This window comes from Penicillium lagena (genome assembly GCF_028827675.1).
Source record: "Penicillium lagena strain IBT 129212 chromosome Unknown utg000001l_segment0_segment0, whole genome shotgun sequence".
NCBI lineage: Eukaryota > Fungi > Ascomycota > Eurotiomycetes > Eurotiales > Aspergillaceae > Penicillium > Penicillium lagena.
Genome location: NW_026623222.1, coordinates 4,993,665 through 5,009,238, shown reverse-complemented (window position 1 = coordinate 5,009,238; position 15,574 = coordinate 4,993,665). Strand labels below are relative to the sequence as shown.

At 54.4% G+C, this 15,574-nt stretch overlaps 6 protein-coding genes across 6 annotated transcripts; 2 read left to right on the top strand and 4 right to left on the bottom strand.

Moving 5' to 3' along the window:
• Window positions 1–218: 218 nt before the first annotated feature.
• Window positions 219–813, bottom strand: N7510_002212 (putative pathogenesis associated protein Cap20; the record flags this gene model as incomplete). The annotated part of the gene is made up of 2 exons (XM_056974139.1): window positions 219–707; window positions 763–813. The coding sequence occupies 2 exons, from the start codon at window positions 811–813 to the stop codon at window positions 219–221; spliced, it is 540 nt and encodes a 179-aa protein (XP_056839256.1).
• Window positions 814–2,106: 1,293 nt separating this feature from the next.
• N7510_002211 (60S ribosomal eL27 domain-containing protein) lies at window positions 2,107–2,787 on the bottom strand (the record flags this gene model as incomplete). The annotated part of the gene is made up of 4 exons (XM_056974138.1): window positions 2,107–2,114; window positions 2,168–2,546; window positions 2,665–2,720; window positions 2,781–2,787. 4 exons carry the CDS (start codon window positions 2,785–2,787, stop codon window positions 2,107–2,109), a joined length of 450 nt encoding a protein of 149 aa, XP_056839255.1.
• A 638-nt stretch (window positions 2,788–3,425) lies between these two features.
• On the top strand, window positions 3,426–9,917 carry N7510_002210 (uncharacterized protein; the record flags this gene model as incomplete). The annotated part of the gene is made up of 1 exon (XM_056974137.1): window positions 3,426–9,917. One exon carries the CDS (start codon window positions 3,426–3,428, stop codon window positions 9,915–9,917), a length of 6,492 nt encoding a protein of 2,163 aa, XP_056839254.1.
• A 575-nt stretch (window positions 9,918–10,492) lies between these two features.
• On the top strand, window positions 10,493–11,713 carry N7510_002209 (TLC domain-containing protein; the record flags this gene model as incomplete). The annotated part of the gene is made up of 1 exon (XM_056974136.1): window positions 10,493–11,713. One exon carries the CDS (start codon window positions 10,493–10,495, stop codon window positions 11,711–11,713), a length of 1,221 nt encoding a protein of 406 aa, XP_056839253.1.
• Window positions 11,714–12,337: 624 nt separating this feature from the next.
• On the bottom strand, window positions 12,338–13,802 carry N7510_002208 (SWIB/MDM2 domain-containing protein; the record flags this gene model as incomplete). The annotated part of the gene is made up of 2 exons (XM_056974135.1): window positions 12,338–12,818; window positions 12,943–13,802. The coding sequence occupies 2 exons, from the start codon at window positions 13,800–13,802 to the stop codon at window positions 12,338–12,340; spliced, it is 1,341 nt and encodes a 446-aa protein (XP_056839252.1).
• A 352-nt stretch (window positions 13,803–14,154) lies between these two features.
• Window positions 14,155–15,476, bottom strand: N7510_002207 (proteasome regulatory particle lid subunit RPN6; the record flags this gene model as incomplete). Its single annotated transcript, XM_056974134.1, has 2 exons — window positions 14,155–15,161; window positions 15,212–15,476. 2 exons carry the CDS (start codon window positions 15,474–15,476, stop codon window positions 14,155–14,157), a joined length of 1,272 nt encoding a protein of 423 aa, XP_056839251.1.
• Between the last annotated feature and the right edge of the window lie 98 nt (window positions 15,477–15,574).

Below are 15,574 nucleotides of genomic sequence, written 5' to 3'. Positions count from 1 at the left end.
GTTGTGGTGGAGGTGGTGGGGAGAGAGAGGACTAAGTTGGACGCGACGCGATCGCTGATTTTACGTGTGGTCCGTGCGAGCTTGATCTTCCGTCCAAGTATAGAGAGCGCGGACGGTACGACTACGGAGTAGATCTTCAGAAGGTATTCATTAAAAGCAATCATCAGGCATTATTTTCTCTAAGCTAACCAGTCCAAATCTAAACCAAAGAAAAAAGATTACTTGGTCTTCTCACTGACGACGGCCTTCCCCTCCTCCTTCGCCGTCTGCAACCAAGAGCTCACCCACGCCAGCGACTCCTGCGAGAGCACCAAGCTAGTAGTGACTACAGCCTTCCCGGACGCAACAACCCCATCCCCGCCACACTTCTTGTACTCGTTGCCATACAGATCGAAGACATGGTGCTTGACGTCACCAGCCAGACGGACCGGGAACGAGGCCCGGTCGACCAGCGAGCCACGCAGGGCCTGAGTGTCCTCCTTGATAAAGGGGAAGCGGGTCTCGATCTGGTCCAGGCCGCGATCACCCAGGGCGTCGGCGCGGGCGAGGTAGGGGGCTAGGTAGCTGTAGGGTGTGGATAGGTAGGGAAGCACGGGCTTGGCGATGCGGGTATAGCCGTGGTCGGCGTATTCGAGGGATTTAGCGCCGTAGGGGTTGTGTTTGAAGGTTGTGATGGAGTCGTTGATGATGGGGTAGGAGGTGAGGTGCTGGTGTTGTTGTTAGTTTGCTGCAATCAAAAAAGATGGTGGGGCGGCGGCTTACGGTGAGGAAGCTCGAGTGGATGGTCTCGCCGTTGACGGTGGGTTTAGACATGATGATGACAGTGGAGTAATGACGGTGTCGAGCAAAAGGAAAAAAAGACGAGGATCAGAGAGGGAGAGAGAGAGAAGAAATGGATGGTGGAAGAAGAATAGGTCCAGAAGGTCAAAGATAAGGGAGCATAGGTACCTTTACCTGTTCCCATGTGATGGCGCCATCCGACATGTGATAATTGCACTCTGAGCCTAGACCACGTTTATTATTACTCTCATGCATCTTTGACTCGGGGCTAACTGTTATTATGTCTTCACTTATCGCTCCCGTGTGACTGGTGCGCAGCTTGATTCGTGGAAGCCCTGGCAGGCGTTCCCTGATGAGCCTAGCATCATCATCATCGTAGTATTTATCCTGAGGTCGCATAAACGGCGCAAGCGCATGCAGATACGCATTCTGACAGGCTAGTTGAAGGGCCAGGAAAAATCCTATCCGGGCGGGAAAGCAGTGGTTGGTCAATGCAGTCGCCCCTGGCGGAGGACTTTTGACTCTAGGCGACTGCAGATCATGTTTCGGTGAACGATCATTGACGGGCCGTTGGTTTTAGAGTTCCGAGAATACGTAGAATGAAAATTCCATGCCCATGGCGCCACTCGATGTCATCACGAAATAATACATACATACCCCTACGACCTGCCTAGGCAGTCCATACCTAGGCTTGTGCTCGTTATTGTTCCTCTCGATTGGAGTTCACCTGTACTGCGGGACCGTGGCGCAGAGATCTCCCGTGCTCGGTGGTGGCGGATCCTTCGTGTCCTCACTAGGCAGCTGAGCCTCGCACTTCCGTTTCCCTCGGCGAGATGGAAGGCGATTTCTTTCGGCAGGGACGAGCTAGTTTCACATGCGCCCGTGGGAATGCCGCGATAGGTGCATAGATATAGATCGGTCGGGGGAAGGATTGCCTTCACATGGCCCTATCTGACACAATACTCTGAAATGGCGAAGGGCAATATCGCAATATCCACTACAGGTCTGGGCAGATGGGGATACGCAGGCTACAGTAGTAGGGGACGGGTCGTCAGCCTCGGTCTACAGCCATTGACCATCTTCCCCCTTGGCCTATCGCGAATCAGAAGTTGATTTTAAATTTTCCATTTCATTCAGACGGACGCCCGATCAGGCGTGACGTCCCTCGTAAAAACTGGATGCTTCATCGATACATTCCCGATTCTGTTTCCAGCCATGGTATATGTCATCCATCATCCCATGCTCGCGGGATGGTGAGCTCGATGCTTTTTTCCTCTCCTCGCCTCGCCTCGCGTCATACCGTGCGCGCTCGAATCGACAAAACATTTAGAAACCTATTTCGTCGCATTAGCCGAGTGTGAATAACAAGTAACGGGATGGGACATACGGAGAGGAGTGAAGAACCAACGGTTCTTGCCGCTGGTGTACCGGTCCTCCAGGGCCTTCTTGACGGTCTTCTTGGAGTCCTCACGCTGCGACACCTCCTTGAAGGTGTCGGTGTTGACGGCACCCTTCAGACCCTCCAGCTCGAGGGTGTAGCGAGTGGGCATCAGGTGGTTGTAGTTGACGACCTTGATGAACGGCTTGATCCGGCTGCGGCGGTCGACCAGCTTCTTCCCCATGCGGCGGGTCACCTTCTGGGGGTAACGCTCGATACCAGCGACGATGGCATAGGGGAAGGGGTGGGCCTTGGAGCCAGTGTCGTTGGGCTGGACAATGACGACCTGGACGAAAATCCCTGTCAGCACCGTCTTGTCTTTTCTCTTCTGTCTTCCATTGTGTCTCCCATCATTGCTTGTGCGTCCCACAAAATTCCAGACTCTTCTCTCTTTGTGTCGTCCAACGGGCAGAATTCGAGGGGGGATAGAGGCGTTGCTTTCGTACCTTCTTGCCGGCGTAACGGCCACGGGTGATGATGGCCACACGGCCCACTTTCATGACTGTCGCAGCAGAGTCAGTATACGTATAGTAATGACAGAGAGGCAACCAGGAATACGAACACTTCATTGTGAAAGTCCCGGTCGAGGATTGGCGGGTGGTTGTCGAAGTTGCGGGAACAAGAGATCGAAGCGAAGTCGGTTTTTTGTGGTGGTGGACCAGGTTTGTGTGCCTGCAATTCATTGGCTGGTTTACCGATTCCACGCTAGTCCGTTTGGAGCCGGTTCCGCCGGCCAGTTAATCCGCTGCTCACCGCTCCGTTCTGCCGTTGTTTACCCGTTGCCCAGGGCAGCGCGGGTGTGTGTGTCGGCGTCTGGACTTCCATGACCTAACGACCACTCTTCACCCATCTCCACTGGTTTCGGCTGATCGCCTTCATCTCTAACCTCTCCCCATCCTCATTGTTCGGTGTGATTGTTTTGGTTTCCGTTTCTTCTAGCGATATCCAATCAACCTTGATATGCCGCGACGTCCTCACTGTTTGACTCGCGTATCACATTTTTGAAGCGCATTCCAGCCGCAACAGCTCAATTCTTTCCTGAGACATCTTGACTCTGCTCTCAGAGGGAGACGACCATGCCGTCCCACGAGCGGGACATTTCTTCCCGTGACCGAGAGTTAATTCGGCTCCAACCGAGTCATTCCGAGTCGAAGATCCCCATGTATGTTGTTGATGTCCCTCATCCCTTCGGCCCGATATGACCACCATGAGTGACTGGAAACTGATGCTCAAACGTCGTCGCACGCGTAGGTGGGATAGTTCTGACCCTGATCGCGCTCCCCCGCCATTGCCCTTGAACCCGCGGTCAATGAGTCCCATCACCAAATCTCACATCTCGCCAAACGTCCAGGCCATCGCGGCCAAGTTCACGGATAAGCCCGGCGAAAACACGATAAGCTCCTACACAACAAACTCCATGTCCCCCAAGCCTCCATCATCACCAGAACGACAGTTGGTTAAGGGCAACATCCACAAGCGCATGCAGTCGCAGCCCGGTGACGCCCGCTCTGAATTTCTCAACTACCTAGACAGCCGGTCGCCGGATCGACCTCAGCGTGCGACGATTGCTGAACCACCAGCGAAGACGGAGGACTCGAAGACTACCGAGTCACCGTCGCAACGTCCCCACTCCGAGCGTGACTTCTCAAATTACCTTCTTTCGAGTCGGTACCTTTCCAAGCCGATTTTTGGGGAGAGCACCCCTCCCTCAGCAACCATGTTGGCTCTTCAAAACATGCAACTACCAGCAGACACCGAGTCTCCATCGCCGTCAACTCGTCCCAAAATGCTCGCTGCACCCGCACCAGTAGCGCAAGAGCCACAGGCGCACAGCATGGAGTCGATTTCATCTCAGATTCATAGCCTTACCGATATTGCGAGCAGTTTGCGGCACGAAATGGCTCAGCTGAGCCGACGAAGCAAAGACAATGCCACCGATCTGGTCAGCCTCAAGGCTGCGACCAACGCCCGCGACGAGGACATTCGCAAAAGTCTCAGGGATCTGACCTCCAATCTTTCTTCCAAGTTTCTGGACCCAGACTCCGCAAGGTTTGATCTTAATGCTCTATTAAGTTCTGTGGATGGAATGAACTCTAAGGAATTGGATAGTTCTCCAAGACAAACGAAGTACTCGGCACCCCGTATGGCCAGCCCTAATCGGTTTGCTTCCTATGATCGAGAAATGTGTGGATCACCGGGACCCGTATCTGATGGCTCGGCCAGCATTGCTCTGCTCGAAAAAGTCCTGCGTGAGATGGCGACCAAGGAAGGTGAAGAAAAGCTTTTGGAACTTGTGGACGAAATCAAGTCTCGACCAGCTGCCACTCCATCCGACAAGGTTGCCGACAAACAGATCACCACGATGCTCGAAGAGATCCTCAACCTCGTCAAGGAGGTCCCCTCCAATCGAGCCCTCATCCGCTCCTCCACTGTCGCCGACACTTCTAAGCTTGCTCCGCCTGATGAGACCATGCATGACGGTCTTAGATCCCGTTCGCTTGGCTCTATGGAACCATCAACTGTACACGCGCTGGATATTGCGAAGGGCGATAAAGGTGAACGCTCGGGTTCAAACCCCGACGAGATTCTGTCCATTCTGAGGAGCGTGAAAAATAGCGTTATCGAAGGAGGCGGAATGACCAGCGGAGTGAAGACCTTAGTGCGCGAGCTGCGTGGAGAGGTTCTGGGCATGGGACGGGATCTGGCCCGAAGACTTGAAGCCATCGAGACAACCAACGAGGCCAGGGATGTTGGCAACGAGAAGGAACTCCAACCCCAGGCTCTTAGCTCAGAAGAGATCGCTACCGTTGTCGAAAACAGTCTTCAGGACCTGAAAGAGCAGCTGGCTGCCACTGTCAACGAGAGCCGAGAACATTCATCGGCACTTTCCCAATTCCAATCGATGATGAACAGCGCCGAAATTTACTCAATTGTCAAAAAGGCTCTTGATGAATTCGAGCCTCCACAAGCTGCTCAGAACGAGTCACGAGGTGTTGGACTGGAAAAAGAAGAGATCCTTGATACCGTCCGCGAAGCATGGGAGACCTACAAGCCGGAGATCGAGCTACAGAACTTTGGCTTGGAGCGTGATGAAATCCTGGAATGTCTCACAGAAGGACTCAAGTCATACCGGCCACAAAACGAGCAAGCCGTGACCTATGATCAAGTCTTGGCCGCTGTTCAAGCCGGAATGCAGAACTTCGTCCCACCCCCATCAGACCAACAGCAGCAGACCATCACCAGAGACGAGATCATCTGGACCATTCGTGAATGCCTGGAGAAGCCCGAGCCGACTGCTTCCAGAGGCCTTGATGAGGATCACCTCAACTCCCTTCGCGATGAAATTCTTGCCGCTGTCACTGGATCGGTGGCTACGCAGAGCATGCTCAGCACGAAATCTCTCGACTCCGGTCTCGGTCATGATGAGATCGTCAGTGCCGTTTCCGATGGCCTGGAGGCGCACTTCGCTGCTGCCAAGGAGAAGGACGGGACACACATTACGAGGGAGGATGTCGTCAACGCCATCAACGATGCCTTCAACTCTCAACAATCTGCTCTCAGCATACCCACCCAATCGACTGTTTCCCGCGAAGACATCATGAATGCCATTGCGGATGGCATCGAGGCTTCACACTCAATTTCCAGGGATGCCTCTCAGTCCTTCGTTTCTCGAGACGAGATTCTGGCTGCCATCGCAGAAGGCCTTGAAGCTTCATCGGCTGCTCGAGACAGTGCCGTCGCCAATATCCAACCAAGCGTGTCTCGTGAGGAAATCCTGCAGACCATCGCCGAGGGTATTGAAACCTCCAACTCGATCACCCGAGAGATCGAACTAAACAAAGACGATCTCATGGAAGCAATAACGGCGGGTCTCCACGAGGCGACCAACTCTGTGAACCTCAATCCTAGCGACCAGGTACTAGATAGGCTTCAGGACCTGCTGGATGGAATGAAGGAGGAATTCAAACAGTACTCCGCAGCCAATGGTAAAGACACTGAACAGGTCCTTGATGCGATCAAGGATGGTCTCCATGATGTTCGCAGAGAACTTGACGCCTACGTCGTGACAGCCACCGATGTCTCCGGGAAGCACGAGATCATCGACACTGTCAAGGAAGGGTTCCGCCTTCTCCAGGCTGACATGGAAAAAACGATCACGGATGCCACTTCGTCCACTGCACCCAAGAATCCAGATACTCCCGAGCTTTTGGATGCCATGGAGAAAGAGTTTGAGCACTTACGGTCGACCATTAGTACTCTGCTCATTCAGGACAAAGCCCCTGGTGACAAGGACGAGATTATTGATGCTATCCGTGACATTGCCGAGCAGCAAAGAAGTGTTGTGCACCCAGAGCCAGGTGCCGACAAGGACGAGATCATCGCGGCTCTTCGTGAGCACTTCGAGTACCTCCGTGAAGAAACAATGCAGCGACGAGATGGCAATGAGAGCATGCTCTCTTCTACCAGCGAGCTTCTGGACGCATTCAACGATGGCGTCGACTCAATCCGCGATGATTTGAAGAAGTTCCTGGACAAGCCTTTCGAGTTCGACATGACAGAAGTCCTCGACACCATTAAGGATGGACTGGTCGATCTCAAGACTGATATGGATTCTCTTCGTCAATCTCAAAGCGATGATGCCGGTACTACCCGGGGAGGTGAACTCATGCTCGCTGATTCGGGAGTTGGGAGTGGCATTGAGAGCCTGAAGGCGCTTATCACCGAGCTTCAGGGCAAGGTCGATGCCATCGAGACTCCTCGTGCCGACGAGCCCACCGAGGATGCACTGAAACGCGGACACCTGGACGAACTCCTTGTCGCCATCCAGGAAGTGCAGGTCGTCGTGGCTGAGATGAGCAACCAGCACACTGAAGGACTGGCTCGAAAAGAGGACACCGATAACATCGAAGGCTTAATCATGAGCACAAAGGCCCAGATTGACGATATGGTGTTCCCGTCGCCCGACGAGATCGCGACCTCTGAACAGATCGGCACCCTCGAGGCAGTAATCCGGGAGGCCAAGGACTCTATCGCCGACTTGTCTACGCGAATTGAAGCCGACGCCCCCACAAAGTCAGATATTGGAACTCTGGAGGGACTGATCAAGGATGTCTGGATTGCCCTGGACGAATTGAAAGGATCGACCAAGGGTGATGAAGCCGCAGAACAGTCCGACAGGTTGCTGAAATCCGACTTGCAGACAGTAGAGGCCATGATCTTCGAGGTCAAGTCGCAGGTGGACGAGCTGAGACTCCCCGATGTGGAGACCCTTCCAACCAAGGCTGATATACAAGAGCTGTCTACTATTGTCACTGAGTTCCGGGAGAAGATGGAAGCCGACAATGATCTCACGGGACAGGGATTTGAGGCTCGCAAAGTCGAGCATGGCGGTCTAGCTGAGAAGATTGAGGAGGCCAAGTTTCTTGTTGGAGAACTCGGCGACGAGCTAAAGAGCAAGCTTGATGGCAGCAGTGAGGGACTTGCTGAACTCAAGCAGCTTCTTGAAGGGCTTGCCGTCACAGCCGAAAGCTTCACCACCGTCGAAAACGTAAGGGAGCTCACCGACCTCATCAATCGCGAGTTCGAGCGCGCACGTGGTGAGCAAGACGCCGGAAAACTCGACAACGAGGAACGCGATGCCGCGGTCATGACCAAACATGACGAGACTCGCGCCGCAATAATCGTCGAACTCGGGGCCAAGATCGACGAGAAGATTGCCGAAGTCATGTCCAAGTACGACGACGCCCATGAGTCTCTTCATTCCCGATTCTCCGAGACCGAGGAGCGAGATATGACCCATACCGAGGCGTTGACTGACACCAAAGCCCTTGCTGAGGACATCAAGCTTGTCATCGGTGCTATGGGCACAAGCGTGAGCGAGTCGTGCGAGCGAATGAGCGTGGACACCAAGACGTTCTTCGAGAAGGTTGAAGAATCCTGCAACCGGATGGAAGACATGTCCAATGAAGTCAAGTCGCACCAAGAACAAGCCCGAGTTGAAAGCGAGCGAATGGCCGCAACCACGGAGCGTGTGGAAAGCAAGCTCCTTGAGTTTCACCCCCAGATATTGGAGAGTGTTCAGGAAATACTCTCGATAGTTAGCCAGCACTACGACCACTCCCAAAAGGCAGTAGATGAGTCCAGGTCGGAGCTCTCATCTACGGTTATGCATGCACTTCCTCCCGCAGGCGAAGACCTTGAAAAGAGTCCGCTGCATGACAAGCTCGACGATCTCTTGGAACACGCCAAGAACAACCAGGTCCAGGAAGTTCTGACTACACTTCTTGATCACTCGAGAAACGACCAGCTCCATGAAAAGCTCGATCGCGCTCTGGAGCAAGGTTCTGGTGCGAACGGTCCGGTCTACGACAAACTTAATGAGCTTCTTGATCATGCTACCAACGGCAATGGCCCCGTCCACGAAAAGCTGGACATGCTCCTTAGCCACACCGCGAACTCGGAGAGTTCAGTTACGCAAATGATGAAGCTTGATGAAATGCACAAGGACATCATGAACACTCACCGCAAGATGAACGAGATGTTTACTGCGCAGTCCGCGATGGTTGCCAAAGAAAATACACGGAAGCGCCAGGAAGCCGAAGATGCTGCCATTGCGCTGGAACGCCGAGTCGCACAGCGGGAGCAAGTTGAAGCTGACATCGTCGGTCTGAATGAAGAAAAGGATTCCTTGCTCAGCATCATCTCCACTCTCCAGGCGGAGAAGGAGGATCTCATCAAACAGAACACAAAACTGAACAAGGACCTCTCCGGACTCGAAACTGCTCTCGAAATCCGCCACGAAGAGATGCGGACCATGGAGGATCGTGCCGAGGGATTGGAGAAGCGGATCTTGGAGGGTGTGCTCGACCATGCTCGCTCTGTGCTCCTCAGTCGGTCTAACAGCAGCGTGCCGAATATGAGTCTGAAGCGCAACCGGACTTCTCATGGCACCATTCGCAGTTCCAGTGGGACTAGCAAGACCAGTTACGCTAGCACCACCAAGGACTCCAAAGACAACCGCGATCTACTCGGGAATGGTGTCGGCATTGCCCTCAAACGCCGCGTACCAGCCTCACTCCAGGCCGGCCTGGCGGCTGTGCAGCCCAACATCGGCAAGGAGCGGCGCATTCTCAGTCTCAGCCATGTCACAGGTAACCGGGTTGCGGATCGACAAGTGAGCGGCAACAGCAGCGTCACCGGGCTAAAGCGCAGCCACTCGGTCAAATCGAACTTCTCGCTACGCAAGGCCTCGTGGGGCGGTCGCACCTCGCTGGCCAACAAGGAGAACGAGTCCGTCCTCGAAGAAGATGAGCTCGACAGCGGGGGTGAGAGCGATGCTGAGACAGAGCGCCGGACCAGCTATACCGGCACGTGCACTGAGAGCGTGACGGCGACGGAGACGGAGAGCATGGTCTCGGCGACAGACCGACGCACCAGCGGCATGAGCTCCACCACCGGTCAGGTTACGGTCGCAAGTAGTGTCGTGGAGGAGTCACAGTCCCCTATTTCAGACGCCAGTGGCTCAGAGTACAGCAGGACTGAGTCTGAATGTGACATGCACACTGCGCACGAGGACCAGGACCCGGATGATGATGTGGAGGAGCAGGATGACCGAACCGCCTCTATCCACAAGAGGTTGCTTGAAAATGCACCGCCTCCTAGTGACAGCGGGCTTGGGACGGATATCTCTGTTGCGTGAGATGGATGGGTTTGCAGGGCATGGTGCTTGGAGTTGCTTTCTTTCTTTTTTCTTTCTTTCTGCACGCGAACTGTTGATTTCGCTAATATACCACTTGTGCTGTATTGGGACTAGGGGTGTTTTATTTTCCTTTTCTCCTTTTCGTTTGAGCTTGTATGAATTTCTTTGTTCTGTGATGATCAGTTCTGAATGAATGAGCAACTATCTTTAAACTCGAGTATACTTACTCTCTCGCTGCTCGCGTGACTGCTGATGTCAGCCCCAACGGATTGCCCACCAGGTCATGAGACTTGGATGCCCCAGGCAGCCATCGGATCAGCCGAGGCCGTTTTAGTGCAATAATGAATCAATCCGTCCACTTGACTTCTTTGATCTCACGCCATGGAGCTCGTTCCCTCTTAAAGGTGTCTCGGTCAATCTGGTGCTCATCCATGGTAGATCAACCTGGAAGCGCCCCTCTGCCACGGCTCTCGCATTAGACGGAGCAGCTATCTCCGCTATCTAACCACCTCCCCAACCCATCCAGCAACCAACTTCCCTCAGCTCTGCCTTGATCAAAAGGCGGTCCGGAAACCATGTTGGACCCCTTCCCGGCACCTCCGGACTGGCTGCGGAGCTTCATAAAGCCTTACGCGCTCCACTTCAACAGCCCGACCCTCGCCGAGCACATCCATGAAGTGCTGCTCGCCTTCGCCTTCTACCAATTCATCCACAGCGTGCTCGCCCCATGGCTCTCTCCGAAACTGTTTCCAAACCACTACCCCAAACTCAACGCCCGCACCAGACTCAACTGGGACGTGCACGTCGTTTCCCTCGTGCAGAGCGTCCTAGTCAACGCTGCCGCGCTGTGGGTTATGTTCGCAGACCAGGAGCGCAAGTCCATGTCTGCGGGCGAGCGCGTGTTCGGGTACACCGGCGCCTGCGGGCTAATCCAGGCGCTCGCAGTCGGCTATTTTCTGTACGATCTCATCGTCAGCATCGTGTACCTGCGCATCTTCGGCATTGGCCTGCTGTTTCACGCTGTCAGCGCCCTCTGGGTATTCAGTCTGGGATTCAGGCCGTTCCTCAACTTCTACGGCCCCGTCTTTATTCTCTACGAACTTTCCAGCCCCTTCCTCAATATCCACTGGTTCCTCGACAAAGTCAATATGACTGGCAGTCGCGCACAGTGGTATAATGGCATGCTCCTCCTGGTTGTTTTCTTCTCATGCCGACTCGTCTGGGGCACCTGGCAGTCTGCGGTCGTCTACCGCGACATGTGGTATGCCCTGCAGCAGACGTGGTCTGCGTCGTCCTCGCCGCTCCAACAACCCGTAAACGTCAACGCGCACGTTTTCCACCCAGTCCGCGACGGCGCCATGTGTATCGACGAGACCTGCGCGCGAGCCAACGCTGAAATCACCCGGTTCGCGGAGTATACTGCCTCTGGCGTGCCGACATGGCTGGTAGTCACATACGTGACGTCGAATCTGATTTTGAATTCCCTGAATTTCTACTGGTTCTCAAAGATGGTGGAAACAGTGCTCAAGCGGTTCCGCAAGCCCGTTGCGGAAGTGCAGGACGAGAAGGAGCTGTCACGCGCAGAGAAAGTTGCCAAGATCAAGGATGAGATTGCGCAGGACGTTGTCCTTGAGGCTGCTGCGCAGCTGGAGAAGGATGAGACGGCTTTGAGGTCGGGCGAGTTTCTTACACAGGAGCAGATCTCGTCGGCTATTGACAAGGGGTTTGGGGAGGAGTTGCGTAGGAGGAAGACTGAGTTGATTGGTCAGGTGTCTCTGCCTAGCCCTGGCACTTGATTGTTTTGGATGTGCAAGATGTGTTGTGTTGGTTTTCGCCTGCCTTGTCTTGTCTTGTCTAGCTTGGCCAGGCTGCTGGAGGCACATTTGGAAGAGGAGTCCTGTTTGGTTCCGGCCTTGGTGTACGGACCTGGATGCCCTGTGTCCTGTATAGTGGGTGAAGTGGTGGAACATCTTCTTTGGGTCTAGGGCTGTTTTGTGGAGGTTGTCTGATACCTCTGCTTCTTTTATATTTGTGTCTATTCACTTCCCCATTTCTTCACTTCCTTCACACGTTTTCCTCTGTTTCTCTTTCTCTCTCCCCCTCTCCCCCTGTCACTCTTGATACTGGAGTGTATTGCTGGATGAAGCAACGAAAGGCGTCAGATGAGCTGTGCTTTGATTTGAAGAAGATATAATGATGTCTCAGTTAGTGTTTACTCTCAGTAGAGAATATGAAACAATATACAAAAAACTTTTACCTAAAAACGATTATTCATTCCTTAAAATTCTTATGTAGACGACAGCATCGCAATACCAACACCATCCATCGGAGCGCCCGTACCACAAAGACGAAAACAAAAAAAAGATAATACACAGATTCAGAGTCACAACCAAGGTCAAAATCGCCATTGAAAGGCATATCTACCGCGCAGAAGAGGCTTCTGGCTTAGCCAGCATATAACGCACGGCCTCCTGAGCCACAACCGTATCCCAAGGGCTGTCAGTGCCGCCATGACGGAACTCAGGTGCATTACCATCCTCACCGCCACCGCGACCAGCCTCGCCAAGGATGGTCTCGAGATCGCGACGTTGGGAGTTGATCCAGCGGCGGACAAAGTTAGCCGGGTCCTTGCTTAGGGCAGTGTAGAAAGAGTGGCGGGCACGCGAGTGGGTGAGCGCCTGCACGATGAGCGCGACCTGGTCGTCTAGCGAGGCAATCTGGCGCATGCCGGCGGCATACTGCGGGTTCTGGGTAAGAGCCATCATCTTGGTGCGCAGGGGGTCTTCCACGGCGACCTGGATGTCATAGACGGTTGGGGTCGCGTCATTGTGGAACTCTTCGTCGACGCGAATGGTGTAGGGCAACTTGATCGGCTCCATGGGGCTGGTGTGTGGGCCGATGCTTTCGGGAATCTGGGGGAAGAACATCTGTTCTCGACCGAAAATCTGAAAGAAGAGTTAGCAACACCGCAAAAATGACTTGGAGATGATAGGACAGGCATACCGCTCGCAGACGGTGGTCGCACCGCACTTGGCGCTTCTCTTCATCCTCCTGCAGTCCCATCGCACGGATGTAGTCCCAGATTCCAAGCACAATCCCACTCCGAGTCTCCTCCTCAACATCTAGCACCTCGGCCAGCTCGCGGCTCAGCTTGTACCGTTCCGGGGTTTCATCCCGCACGAGGCTGATGGTAACATTTAGATTCTCTTGCGATGCTCGCGAGAACTGGATGCTATCAAACTCCGCATTTGGTGGTGCTGTCGTATTGGGGGGCACCTGCGGCTTGGCCCAGGTAACTGGCTTAACTTCCTCGGGGATGGCGGTGGCTGGCTTGTCAAAGTCAACCGTGATGGACTTGAAAAAATGCGAAAAGCGCTGAGTCTGTTTTGTGGACGCGGTCTTTTTCGACTTGTCTGCTTCGGCTTCATCCTGCTCCATCGCATCATCACCACCAGCTTTCTCGCTCTCCTTCTCACCGGCTGGCGGAACCGTGGGGTCGTTCTCATCATCTAGAAGACGTCCCTCGATGCGCACCTTATATCGGCCCGAGCCTGGGTTGTTGCCAGGGCCCTGCCACGGTTGGCTCTCGGCAGTATTAGAGATCCAGATGCGCATGGTCCGGTACTTCTTGCTGGTCCGGCTGACCGAATCTTGAATGTCCAGTCTTTTGCGGACAATGGCTGCATCCAATCGCTTTTCTACATCGCGAAGGCTCTTGTACTGCTGGACACCTTCGCCAATGACCACGTCTTCGATTCCGTCGGGGATGTTCCTGTCGGTCGGCTTGCGGCTGCGACGAAGAGCACCTTCGTTGGGATGTGCCATCGCGCGCTGGGTGGGCATATACTGCGGGTTGACAGCGTGTTGGGGCATGGGAACGGGCATTCCTGTAGCGCAGAGATTCGCGATTAGACTTGGGGGCTGATGGGGAAGGAAAGGGACTAGGACAAACCGGGTCCGGGAGGCCCGCGACGGGGAGTCGCTGGGGACCGCTGCGCGGTCGGGGGGTATCCCCGGGCGTAATTCTGCATGGGGGCCTGCATTGTGAGGGCTAGAGGCAGATTGAGTGATGAGGCGTAGAAGAGAGGGAGGGAAAAGGCGGATGGCAGGAAGAAGACGAGGCGCGATTCTTGGCCGCCGGCGCTATACCCTTTTCGGAACACGCAACAAGACGGCCGACTACTGTAAGACGCAGAACACAACTAGGGGGACAGGAAAATGCAAAATCAATTGGAAACTACTCCAGGAGCGACGCCTGGTTAGTATACAGCCCCTCCACCACATTGCCCAGCTTCTCAATCGTGTCCAGCGCCGCATCGTACGCTTGGTCCCGTTCCGTTTCATCGTACACAATCAGACACCGCGAGCCCTGATCCAGGACACCGATGATGACTTTGTCCAAAATCATCTGTGACAACTTCCGCTCCACCTGCTGCGTGTCCAGCCCGACCATCTTGGCGATGTGGTCCAACTCCACCCGGCTGAAAGGCTCGATGACCTTGATCAAGTTCTGCTCCAGCATGGCATCATACAGACGCCGGAGGTGGTTGCGAATGAATACGTCGCTGCCCAATTCGAACCGGTAGTCTGACAGAGCCTTCTCATACTCCTCTAGCGACCGATTTGCGTGAGCGCGGGCCACGGCCTTCATGGCTTCCAGCCGAGGGCTGGCGTACTTTAGAGCCTGCTTCGAGCCCAGCAGGTTCGTGACATCATCCACCAGGTTCAGCATGATCTTGCACAGCAGCATGTACTGCAGAGCAGCGGTGGCCTTGTCGCCTTCGTCGAGAGAGTTGTAGCCCTCCAGCGCCTCGATAAAATAGGAAAATGCAGTGTTGAAGTCCTTGTCCTCGGCGTGCAGCATGCCGCTCTGCATGTCCAGACTTGCCTGCAGATTAGGCGGCGTGTATACAGAGGCAGCGGACGTCCGAGCAGCCGTCAAAGCGGCACGGGCTTTGGCCTGGTTCCCCAGAGCATGGTACACCCGCGACTCGAGCAACTGCACCTCCACCAACATAAGCTTGTCATCCAGCCGCTTCAGTTCGCGCAGAAGGGAGTTGATGAGAGTGAGAGCATCATAGTACGCTTGCTTCTGCATGTGAATGGCCACCAGACGCGCTTGGAGGTTCTGTCGGAGGAAGGACCGTCGTTCGGCAATGGCCCATTCGATGCTTGAGTGGATGACGGCGCTTTGGAGGTCGAGGGTATTGGGAATTTCACTGATCAGGTCCAACAACTGGCGGACTAGAAAACCATCAGCATCGAGGAATCAATAGAGAATGGTTGTACCCTACCTAATTTGGCCGTCTTTGCTTTGGCAAATGACGAAAAGGTGTCCCGGCTGGTCTTGATGAGATCTGCGATCTCTTGCGGCTTCTTGTCATCCCGGTAGAGCTCGGCCAGGCCAACCAACGCCTGCTCATAATCTCTTGACGAGGCCTCTGTCGACCCGGGCCCTTCAGAGAGGATCTGTTGGTAACTGCTGGTTGCTTGGGGCTTGTCCTGTTTGGCCAGATCCCGGACTTGCTTTATCCGCTGCGAGACCTGCAAGGTGGCCATGGTTGAGGGTTGGCAACGGGGTAATTGAATGAAGCAGAGTTGGACCGGGAGGATAGAAGTACAGAGCAAGGAAAGACGGCAAGGGCAAACGAAGGATG